Raw genomic sequence first — 12,849 nt, 5'->3', positions numbered from 1 at the left:
GCAGAAGAAAACATCTACATTGATGATGTGCTAGAAATTTTAAAAACATCCTTGGTTTATAATGCAAGTTTGGTATATTAACTGGAAAAAGTTAATTTTACAATGTACATTAAATTCCTCATGAACACAATCATGATTCAACCTTAAATTTAATGACTGAAAAAAATTCCTTATAGAAACACTATATAAGAAGGAAGAAAACATGTTTATTTTTTATTGCAATTGCTAATTGTACCGTCTCCAGCAATGCATTGTTTAGACCTGTAATATGGAAAAAAAAATCTCTAAAATGGAAGATCATGGATTCTGTCAACAAATCAGTAAATACCAGGAAGTCTATCAACAGAAACTGATATGAAAAGGTAATTTAAGAATATCTACACTCCCTTTTATGGTCAGTTAGTACGTATTTTCCTGGACTTCACAAGAGCTACTCAAGAAAGGAGACAAGATTTTCTTGCTTTAAGATCGCAGATTACTTCTTTGGAGTTCTCTTTCATATTAAGATATCCATGCAAATGTGATATTCATTCTCAGAATGAATGTTTTGTATCCTTTCTCCCTGAGCAACTTAAATCCCTTAACAATTCCAGGAGAATAATATCTTCTTCTCCTGGGTAATAATAGGTTTAATGATCCATAGTATTTGGTTTGCCGTGTACACATTAAGCCTGTTCCTACTTAAAGGTTTCCTTTATCTCACATATTCGTAGCCCACTCAGCTCTTTTAATTTCCTTTTGGAAAAATGACTTAGCAATGATTATAGTTTTCTTATTTCCATATTTTAGTGTTCCTTTTCTGATATGTCATTTTGTTTTCTGGAAGTAAGGAAATATCTTGCTTGTATTTGTTGAAACTAATAAAAATAAAGTTAGAAAAAAAAAAAGAAACTGATATAACATTTTGATGAACATTACTCAAGCCATAAGCTGACATGATATCACATAAAACATGAATTACAAAATTTAGAGGTATTTAAAAAAGGTCTTCAGAACTGCAATATTAAAATTAATGTTACTAATAGGGATGTGCATTCATTTGCAATGAAATAGGAAACATAGATGATATTTCCTATTTTGTAGCGGTTCAGGGGGTCCCCGAAATGTTAGGAAAACCCATGAAATTTCATGAGGTTTTCTTATTAAATTTCGGGGGGGGAGAAAGGCACATACAATTAAAAAAATAAACCCCAAACCCACCCCAACCCTTCAGATTTAATTAATTACATTCCCCCACCCTCCCGACTCCCCAAAAACTTGCCTAAAGCCCCTGGTGGTCCAGAGGGGCTTTAGGCAACATTTCTCCTACCCCTGTCACATGGTAGGAACAATGGATGGCCTGCACCATTTTTTAAGATGGCGCCGGCTGTCCATTGCTCCTACCATGTGACAGAGGCCGGCCAATGGCACAGATAGCCCCTGTCACATGGTAAGGGCAAAGGGCCACCGGCGCCATTTTGTTTACTGGGAGCTGAGAGCCCGAGAGCAGGAGATTGCTCCTGGGACCCCACTTGACCACTAGGAACTTTAGGCAAGTTTTCGGTGGGGGGGTCAGGAGGGTGGGGGATTGTAATTAATTAAATCTGAAGGGTTTGGGTATTTTTATTTTTTTTCGACTCGGGACAGCCAAAAAAAAATTGGCCCAAACCGTGGGAAACGAAATTTCCCGCGGCGGGCCGATAATGAAGGCCGAACCAAAAGGTTTGGCCGAATCACATCTCTAGTTACTAAATAAAAGCATACTTCAAGAATAGGGAGTCATTTACTAAGCCATGATATTTTATTGTGGAAGGGGACAAATACTAAGGAGGTCATTCCAACAGTATTTTCCCCCTCCTGGGAATATTTTTTCATGAAGAAATGTGAAAAAATGCACAGTGGTGACCCCTTTCACCCAGGGCTGCCATCATCTTAAAAGGCCATGTGACCTGGAAACCCACCCTTTCAATGTGTCAAAATCCCTTCCAGGGGTCTGGGTAGACCCCACCACCACCTCTAGAGATGGGCCAAAAGCAAAAATACTTTTAAAATTTATATAATTGTGCAGCGACACCCCTCCCCCTTGCCCAAATCATTTCTTTTCTCACTATAGTTCGTCCCCAATGCTCGAAATACCACAGATCCAAAACATCTCCTTACCTCCAAGTATCCCCAACCCCAATAGCAATGCCCCTGACCTTCCCCACCCCTGAACCTCCCTCTTACCTAAAGAAAGTGATCCTAGTGGTTCAGTGATGGCCCTGTAGGGGAAAAGATTGGCCAGCACTTTTTTGAAAATGGTATAGATCAGCCAGCAGCCCAGGGGGCCCTCCAGGCTACCACTGGACCACCAGTGCTAGGGGGAGGATATATTATGTATCAGGGTGGTATTTGGAGTGGTGGGGATGAATTATAGTGAGAAAGGGCATGGTTTGAATAAGGGGAGATGTTGCCGCATGGTTGCATTACATTTTTAAAATATATTTTTACTTTTCGGCCATATCTAGAGGCAGCGGGAGATGGTGGACAGGAGTTTACCCAGTCCCTTGGGTTGATTTTGGCACTTTAGAAAGAGTGGGGTATCTGGGTCACATGGCCTTTTAAGAAGCAGGCCAGAGTCATCGGAATGCATGACATCCTCCTGGAAACTTAACTACAATTCCTCAGTTGTAGCTAACTTTTTGGGAAATAATGTGGCTTCAGAAAGCTATGTTATTCTATTTGCATATGATTTTCTATGGATGAGCTGCTTTGCAAGCTTTGACAATTTTATGTATGCAAATATATACAAAGCAGCTCTTCTAACTAGGGGGCATTTTTTGGCAAATATGGATATGGTATATAGCATGATAAACAACATTTTGTGTACAAAAAGTACACAAAATGCTGGGGGGGGGGGGTTGTGTGTATTTTACTCTTATCACAGTTTAGTAAATACACCCCATAGTTTGGATACATTTGTAACCTTTGGAAAATACAAGAAATAGGTATATTCCATGATTTTATGAAAAATTATGGAACAACCGAGCCTAACAAATTCATAGATGTGTTAGACTCTTTCCATATTTGTATTGTGTTTTATACATCAAGTCCACATTATGAGGTGGCTAGTCCACAATTTAGTGAGAACACAATGGCTTGCCAACCAGGTTTACAGAACTTTTTCTTTCTGCTATAATTTACCGATGTCTGCTTAAATTCGCATTTTAAATATTCAAGGACTATGCAATAAAACTTGCAGTAAAGAAGTTGAACTGTCAGTTGATAAAAATTTACCATGCATGGTGAAACACCAGTTAATGTGGTATGCAATAATTTTTAACCTGAAAATGTTAAATATTTACTTCCCTTCTATTCAGTATATGCCAGAGTGCTTCCTAGAGACAGATTTCAGCATTGGCTGCAGTATGCACAGAAAAGCTTGGATGTTTCTTCTGCTTTTGAAGTCCTACCCACTGAAACAATAAGTGCCTAGTTTCAGTGGGGTGGCTGAGGAGTGGATGGTTGGGGTTGGGGGTTGGTTCTCAATGACTGGACATGAGAAAGAGAGGTTCAGGCCTTCCACCATCATTTTTCATCTTCCTATGATTAAAAATGTTGTCTATCCAAAGGACAGCCTACAGTGACCCCAATGTAATGCCTTACTCCAGAGTGGATGCACTATTTTGTTGTATGGCCAGACATTTCAAAGACAGTACATCCAAATGGCACCATCTGTCGGGAATAAGGCTCAACAATGGCTTCAATGTAGCATGTCCTATAGGCAGACAATGTCATATTTAACTTCCAGAATAAAAACAAAGAAGTCAGAAGGTTTTGTTCTAGGATTCTAGGCCTAGAACTATGTCTAGGCACAGGCCTTTATGGTGGGACACAGCCTTAGCTAGGCACTGGCGTCAGTCACAGGCCTAAGCCTTGGGTCTAGGCCTGGGTTTTGATGATGGGACCCAGTCTCTGACTGGGCCCCTTTGTTGGGCCTAGGCTTAGACCCAGGCCTTGGTGATTGGACCAAGCATTGGTACTAGCCCTAAGCCCAGGCTTGGGCCTCAATGATGGGAACTGACCTCGGACTGGCCATTAGCATTGGTGCTGGACTTTGTGCTGGGACTTGGCCACAGGACCCAGCCTCAGGCCGGGTTACGGCATTGGGCCTCAGCCCCGGCATATTTTCTTTCTTTTATAATGAAGTCAGTGTGTTCTAAGGAACAGATTTATATTTTTATTTCAAAAGAACATAACAGATGACTCTGACCTATATAGAGAATGAATAAAGAAAACCAAATGTTTTGACATTGCACATTTACCAGTTTTATTGTAAAATAAAGAAGATGCACGATTAACTAAAATTTGTATATCAATAAATCATCATCATCAACACACAGACTACCTTTTAAGAATACTGAATGTGCTTCTCAACCTATTTTATTCTGCAATACAATATCACTACTGGACCAACTTCACCAGAGAGTAAAGAAAAGTCAAAATTTCACTAAATTCATACATACCTGTTGATTTACAGGAAAGTTTCGGTTGATTTTTTTAATCTGTTAAAAGAAAAGATAAGTTATTAATGGTTTACTCCTGGTCAAAAACTGTAACACAAGTCTATGCCATAAGGATTTTGCTTGAAGAACAAAATTGCTTTCATGATGACAGGGGGATACAGCTAATTTTATTATGTTTTTATTTTACCCAGTTTATAAGTTAAAGTGAAAATAGATAATGAACCTGTTGTCCTTTAAAATCCAAGAATGTTCATTTTAATGAAGTTAGTGTCCATATAACACTTACTTTTCTTTATTTTACAGATTTTCTAGCAGTTTTTATCTAAATTCAAATCAGGCAGTAATTCTAGAGCTTCTTATTTTTTAATTTTGCTTTCTTCTAAAATACCTTTCTAAAGTCAATTTCTTTTTCCTCTCAGTCATATTATGGAAAAGCTGTTCTAAAGGTTAAAGGATAAGGTACAGATGGACTCTGTCAATCACAGCAGGGTTCCAAGGTAGACCAAATTATTTGTCTGACTAGATGTATAATATTTTTTCATGCTTTTATATGAATATAAATAACCAGACAATATGAGTCTTTTGAGACTCTTTAGTATCATCCAAACCACACTGACATAGAAGGATTCATATTTTGTGACTTACACATATAAGGATGAATTTTCAAGGTCATTCACATGTATAAAATGTGGTTTTAATTGCATAAATGGCTTTTATAAAATTGGCTGGGGATGATGTTGGTTGACCTTTTGCTCATGAGATGTAATGCGAGAGGTCAACCTGTCTCTCCTGTTCTGATCTTCATCTGGCCAACACTGGATATGCAGGACATGGAGGGATGTTTGGGGGAGTGGGTATGGAGGGATGTCAGAATCCAGAATCTGAAGGCCCAGTACTCTTGGTGCCAAAGAAGATGGGGGGGGGGGGGGGGGGAGTTAGGAGGAGGAGAGATAGTGGCTTAAAGGTCCCTAACTTTAGTGTTAGGAGGAGGGGTGGAGAGACATTGGACCTCTAAAGTCCCTTACGCATTGTGCCTGTAATGCCAATAATCCCCAATGCTAACCAACCCTTTCCTTTTGGGCTGATTAGCACAGGAGATTTTGGCAGGCAGGTAACATGCACAGTATAATTTTTTTGGTTGCTGTATGTGTTACTAACATGGACAGTATGTCCAAAATTTAGCATGTAACCAGCAAAGCATTGCATTAAGTGGTATGTATGGTAACTAGTGACTCACATGCTAAAACAATGTGCACATTTTTTTGCATAGGTTCCAAAAATGGTTTATCGTAATTTATTTTTACTTGTAACTAATATAATTTTTATTAGGAGGAAAGGACTCATTTGATTATTTGAGAACCTCATACAGATATCTTTTAAACATATGTAGAAAGGGCAACATAATTCAATTCATTGAAATTAATATTCCTCAAATTCCTACAATTACATTTTCATAATTTTCTAATTTTTTTCTGAAGGGCAATAGTATCACTTACCAATGCTGCAGATGCAGCCTAAAGATTCACTACTTGTCTTCCTGTATTCACAGGTTTTTTTTCCTTCTTTTCAAATATAATATTCTCTTTTTTTTTTTTTTTTAAATCTTTATATCAAAGTTATCTGCGATTCTCTGAACAACATCATCTTAAAACTAAAGAAGATGATCTTCAAAAAACATTTCTCTGGTAAGAAATGAGGTACCTGGGTAAAAGGGCAGTCCGAACATTAACCTGGCTAAAAGCATGTGCAGGGTCCCATAGCTTGCTTACTTTTAGCCCGATTAGGAAGAGGTATTCCTAGGGGCATGTTTAAGACTGCCAAGGAAAATAAACAATGTTTATGCACCTTAATTTCCATGGAAAATTTACCTGCAGAAAAAGCAGGTGCTGCAGTTTGAAAATGAAAGTATTGTACAATTTCACTTTAAAAATTGTTCCAAAGATCACATAGAGAAAGTACCTGTGGACTTTGCAGTAATGCAGGCAGTTGAAAATTGCTTCTAAAATGCTTTTTTTTTTCTATGTATGTTGAGTTGGATTTTTTTTTCTATGCGTTCTAATTTTTTCTGCTTTTTATTTTCTGCCTTTTTTCTAACTATCCTCATTTTTTTACCTTTGTCTCATTTCTCTAGTTTAATTTTTTTTTTTTTTTTGCCCTCTCTCCATTAATACATGCCCATCTGTAGCCATAGCCTTTTTCTTCATTTTTCTTCATCCCAGTCTGGTTTCTTTTCTCATCTCTTCCTGTATCACCCTCTTACTTCCCTATTTTGTCTTCTCTTGCCCCTATATCTCTTTCTTCCCTCTCATCTTGCTCTTTCATGCCTTTGCTCTTTTTTTTAATTATTATTTATTTATCTGCTTTTCAGCACCTCACAGTAGATTACATTCAGATACTAGAGGTATCTGAATGTCTTCAGAGAGCTTACAGTCTAATGATTGTACCTGAGGCAATGTAGGGTAAAGGGAGTTACCCATGGTCACAAGGAGCAGCAATGGGATTTGAACTCTACCTTCCTGGTACATAGCCCACTGATCTGGTCACTAGACTATTCCTCCCCTCTTGTAGTTTCTTTCCAATTTTCTTCTTCTCTTGTTTCCATTCCCTTTTCTCTTCCGCCTTCCCCCGGTTCTTACTTTCATCTCTTTATCCTGTCTCTCTCTTCTTTTCTGCCTCTCTTGGGGCCTCATTTTCTAAAGTATCGCAGGCCTGCGATACTTTAGGTAATGAGGGGCGGGGGGCCGAAATGGGGGGCAGGCCTGCGCTAGCCGGCAGCGATCGCACTGTTGCGGTGCGATCGCTGCCAGTTTCGCACCCAATAGCGTGGCGCTATTGGGCGTGAACTTGGACACGAAAAGGGCCTTACCTTTTTGTCATCCGTGGCGTCTTTGTGGAGTCGGCCCCGGTGACGCCCCGACTCCTCCTCTTTCGGGGCCGACTCTGCCCCCATTTTGGTATCGCACGCGATAAGGGACTTTTCGCGTGTGAAACGTCCCTTATCGCGTGCGAGCCACTTGGAAAATAAGGCCCTTGGTTCCTCTCATGCCACTTCCTTCCCTTTGATATCTCCCTTCACCCTTCATGCCATTTTTTTCTGCATCTAATCATCAACTTAATACCATTTCCTTCCTGTTCTCTATTCCATTTTAGGCACTCCACATCCCACCTCCTCGTACTCTTACTCTTGTTCCTTAGATATGCTGACATTCAGTTTAGTCAGGTGCCGCATTTCCAATTTCCAGGATCCAACAGACCTAATCAATCATGACTTGAAAAAAGAGGAAACAACACTGAAACCAAGCATCAGATATATTTAAAAATAAAGATGAATCACTTTAATATTATAAGTGAATTTTTAGAGAAGTAATAAGCTCAGATAGCTTTCCTTTTGCCTGTGTAGATCTTTTTTTTTTTTTTTACAATGGGGAGAGAGTTAATTAATTCTTTTCATTCTCTGCCATATAAACTTTAATTTAATCTAAAAAATGTGACAGAAATGAATTGGAAAATAGTTCAGTTTTGGAGCACTTTCTTGTCATTTTTCAGGAGAGATTACACTATAGGGATGTGCAGAGGGACGCCATACGTTGCATTCGGGATTTGTATTTGTTGGGGGGCAGATACATTGCATTCGGCAAGGGGGCCCCCCGATACGTTTATCTGTTAATTCCTATTCGTTTCCCCGCTAAAATTAAATTAATTACAACCCCCCACCCTCCTGACCCCCCAAGACTTTCCAAAACTCCCTGGTTGTCCTGAACTCACACCCTCTGCTGCCGGTTTCAAAATGGCACCGATAGCCTTTGACCTACTGTGTCACAGGGGCTACCGGTGCCATTGGTCAGCCCTTGTCACATGGCCATCAGCGCCATCGTGTGCTCCTACCATGTGACAGGGGCTGACCAATGGCACCGGTAGTCCCTGTGACACAGTAGGTCAAAGGCTATCAGCGCCATTTTGAAACCGGAAGCCAAGGGTGTGAATGCAGGGGATGGCTCCTGGACCCCCCGCTGGACCACCTGGGAGTTTTGGTAAGTCTTGGGGGGGTCAGGAGGGTGGAGGGTTTGTTTAAATTGGCTCCTTTAGGCGGCCGAATAATTCGGCGAAGATTCGTTGTATTTGTGGGTAATCGTGATACGTTTCACTTCCACACGAATACAACGAATAGGGTCTTATACGTTGCGGATTCCCGATTCGTAGGGAACGAATGCACACCCCTATTACACAATGATGATCACAGAGTGAATGTCAGAGTGAATTGTCTGGGAGGAAAGGTTGGAGGAAAGGGGGATGATCACTTGGCACAGGAAAGTGTCATTTTGTGCTCATTTCCCACAATGAATAGCAGTTTTAATAAAAAGAGAGCAAAGAGGGTGGTGTTTTCCTTTTCACTTGGTCTACGATGATCATGCATAGGAAGGCTAATTTTCAAATAAATATTTTCAATAAAATTGTGATTTACCTGAAGAAATGGCCTTCTAAAAAATAGTGTGGTTGATATTCACATAAAATTGCATACATATACACTGTATGCATGTAGTTTTGTGTGCATCAGGACAAGAAAATACAGGGGGTGGACTTGAGATGGGGTTGGGACTTAGTGGGCATGTTTATTGTTTTAAAAAGTGTGAGCATAAGTCTGCTTTGAAAATTAATGTAACTTATGCATATATTTACCAGCTATGGTAATTTACGCATAATCGGGCCGATACAGTAAGATGCACGGGAGAGCCGGCGAGCGCTGGCTCTCCCGACGCACGCCCAGGCCACTCTCCTGGACGCGCGATTCAGTAAAGAAAGATATGAAGATTAGGGTCCATAGTAAAAGGAGGCGCTAGGGACACTAGCGCGTCCCTAGCGCCTCTTTATTGGCAGAAATGGTGGCTGTCAGCGGGTTTGACAGCCGACGCTCAATTTTACCGGTGTCGGTTCTCGAACCCGCTAACAGCCATGGGTTCGGAAAATGGACACCGGCAAAATTGAGTGTCTGTCTTCCAACCCGCTGGTCATGGGCAGATTTTTAATTTTTTTAAATTTTTTGGGGCCTCCGACTTAATATCGCTATGATATTAAGTCAGAGGGTGTACAGAAAAGCTGTTTTTTCTGCTTTTCTGTACACTTTCCCAGTACCGGCCAAATTTAGCTCCTGCCTTTGGCAGGCATTTATTTCTGAAAGTAAAATGTGCGGCTTCACTGCACATTTTACTTTCTGTATCGCGTGGGAATAACTAATAGGCCCATCAACATGCATTTGCATGTTGCGGGCGCTATTAGTTTTGAGGGGGTTGGCCGCACATTTTCCATGCGCTATTACCTCTTACTATATAAGGGGTAAAAATAGCATGTTCAAAATGCACAGCCAAATGCACATTTGATGACCCTCGGAGTGAGAAAACTCACTCCAAGATGAGATTTGGGCAATGTTCTCTCAACCTAGCTTGATGTTACCCAGGTAGAGAGTCCAGCAAGCTAGGTTGAGAGAACATTGCACAAATCTCATCTTGGAGTGAGTTTCCTCACTCCAAGGGTCATCAAATGTTCACAAGAGACCACTGTTCTGTTCATACATCTAACATTGAATGTCAAAGGGGCCCCTAACCCCCTACACTGATACCTAAACCTCACCTCGAGTTAATAGGTGGGCCTACCATAGGGATACAAATACCTATCTAGGGAGATGATATTATGGTCAGTCTCTCTCTCTCCAGGAGCTTAAAACTACTGTACATGGTCAGTCTCTCTCTTTCTCATCCTGTCCCTGAAGGCTAGTTGGATGCTTTAGAGCTTCAATTCATCTAAATCATCTCCCACAAGGTAAACACACCTAACTGCCCAGTCATGGCAGCTATCACACAGCCTAACACAATTCAAAAAGGTGTTGTTAAGTCTGTGCAATAGCTCTTTGCAGCCAGACAAACCCAGCCCTCTCCCCACCCCTAACTCCTCCTATTCTCCATATTTGCATCACACCATGCGATGTGCTATCGCATGCATTAAACATGTTTTCACATGCATTAAGGGCCTATCATATGTGTTAACGGGGCTCTTCGCATGCATTAAGCCCTTAACACATGCGAGAAAAGCCTTAGCGCATTTTGATAAATGACCCCTTAGTCAGATTTTTCTCAATATCTATCTCTATATGTGTAAATTTACCGATAATAAAGGGGTGTATTCCCAGGAGGAAGATTGGAGCAAGGTTTGGAAAATTAACTCCTTAGATCAGTTTCCTAATGTTTTCAAGCTCAAGGCGCACCTATATTAGAAAAAATGTTTTGTGGCATATCCCTACCTCCACGGAGCATGCAGTGAAGACAAGGAGAAAATTGATATGTCAATAAAAGATAGGAAAGCTCTGAAAGCCCCACCATTTTCTCTTTCAAATTTTTTTAAAAAGGGAGTGATGGGGCAGAGATGCACATGGACCCATAACAATGGAGCAATGTTCCAGAGGCTTTTCAAGTTAACTGGCATAGAGCCGGCACAAGGGCTCACTGCTAGTGAAGTGGGTTGCCATGGGGAAGGTCCCTGGTTTAATCTCGGAGTCAGTTTTTCCAGTTCCTGGATTTCCTGGGGATGCTGCAGGGGCAGCATTCATAAAGTGACACCTAATGGTTGGATTGCAGCGATCCAGAAGGAACCCTGGTGCATTGCCCCAGCCCAGGACTTTCACTGCAGTGGCCAGACTAGGTATGCTGCTGGGGGGAAGGGTGATACAAAAGGGGGTGAAATCCCCATGTTGTGAATGAAGGCTTATGGTACCAGTTTCCAGTCCTGGTGCCAATTGAGCTAGGAGTTATGGAGCAGGAGGCAACTCCTGAGTTAAAATAAAAGAGATAAATTAACTGACATATTTCTCAGGGAAGCAGTTTTCAGCAATTCACTCATACCACCACTTTTTAGTGGGTGTGATTTTAGATATAGAGAGAGAGGCAAATATGCATGCATACAGTATCCAGTTAACTGCTATTGCTTTTGTTCCTTCAGTTGTTGTCTGTGAAGTTCAACCATCATCTCTATGGCTCATCTGTCACTAGACGAAGTACACATTGCATTTATTGGTAACCCAGAGCTTTAGCATATTTTATCAGTAATTCTCCCTTGGGTTTCAGAAACAGTTTGGCCCTATTTGTCGTTCAAAGAGGGCTATTACCTCGGGTCCTCTCCTGTCTCTCCTTCTGCTGTTCTGTGTTTTAATATCTCTGGTCACAGCTGTCTTTTAACCAAGTCAATAGATCACTTGTCCCAGCTCCTTCCATTCCTCACTGCCTGTGGATTCCTTCTCCCCCCCCCCTGCTGACACTTTAGTATATGCCTTCTTCCCCCTCTATTACATCACTCAGTTCCAAGCCATGAGTAGATCTCCCCATTGCTGGTCTTCAGTTCCTTCTATATACAAATGCAGAAGAAGAGAGAAGTCTGCTCAGTTTGGGCATCTAGCTTGATAAGTTAGTTATCTTGCCTCCCGCCACAGGTGGCAAATGTAGCTGCCAGATCTTTGCCACGCTGCTGCTTGCGACATTCAAATAAGTACATTTTCAAAGTGGTTACTCACATAAAAATGACATATGTATACATGTGTGACATTCACATGTACCTCAGATTTTCCAAACAGGTTACATATGGATGTATTCATGTGTTTGTGAGCAAAAGTACACGTGAACAAATGAAGCATGTTTGGGGTTTCTCGGGGCATGGTTTGTAATTTTGTAACCATAAACATCTACAATGTGCAAACACTTTTACACCAGCTATTTAAGGCATCAGATTGTAACTTCTTTTGTCTTTTTTGAACTGATGTTTGGTAGGCTGTCTTCTTCCAGTGAATGGATTCTGCAGCAGACTAGGAAGAGAGATAGGGTGGGAGGATAATTGGACATTCTTTGTCCTTGCACAGAAATGTGTTTGCTGTAAACACTTTTTGTCAGGTTGTCCTTCGGCCTGATACAGAGTTTATTGTATGGAATGGATAGTATTTCAGAGAGAGTATGCATGTACGTATGGTGACTGGGGCATATTGAGTCTGACTGTGTTTGTGTATATCTGTGTGTGTGTTTGTCACTGGGTAATATTGGGACAGATCTGGAGGGGGGGGTAGTGTATGTTACTGTGGCAGACTTGGGGGGGGGGGGTAGAAGAAGTCACTGGGGCAGACTGGGCAGATGGGGTTGGGAGAGGGGGAGTGAGTGGCTGGAGAAATAAAGTCCAAAATGAGTGTAATAAAATTATGGATACTCATGGCACAGCAGTTAAGGAGGCAGAGAGAACAGAAGAGGATTAGGAGAAGGTACACCTTATAGATAGTATAAAGGACTAGGGTACAGTTTTTGGATCTGTCAGATGAGCAAGTCATGCACAGGTTCAG

General features: G+C 41.1%; 1 protein-coding gene across 1 annotated transcript in view; it reads right to left on the bottom strand.

Annotated features, from left to right (window-relative positions):
- Positions 1–12,849, bottom strand: part of SNTG1 (syntrophin gamma 1) — a 2,212,578-nt gene that overhangs the window by 366,287 nt on the left and 1,833,442 nt on the right. Inside the window, exon 15 of the mRNA XM_029591258.1 lies at positions 4,485–4,523. Within this exon, the coding sequence (XP_029447118.1) occupies positions 4,485–4,523 (39 nt within the window). The remainder of the gene's footprint in view (positions 1–4,484; positions 4,524–12,849) is intronic.

The sequence above is a fragment of the Rhinatrema bivittatum genome, chromosome 2 (genome assembly GCF_901001135.1).
Source record: "Rhinatrema bivittatum chromosome 2, aRhiBiv1.1, whole genome shotgun sequence".
In the NCBI taxonomy this organism is placed as follows: Eukaryota; Metazoa; Chordata; class Amphibia; order Gymnophiona; family Rhinatrematidae; genus Rhinatrema; species Rhinatrema bivittatum.
The sequence above is the reverse complement of the archived record's forward strand: the minus strand, read 5'-3'. Positions and strand labels throughout refer to the sequence as shown.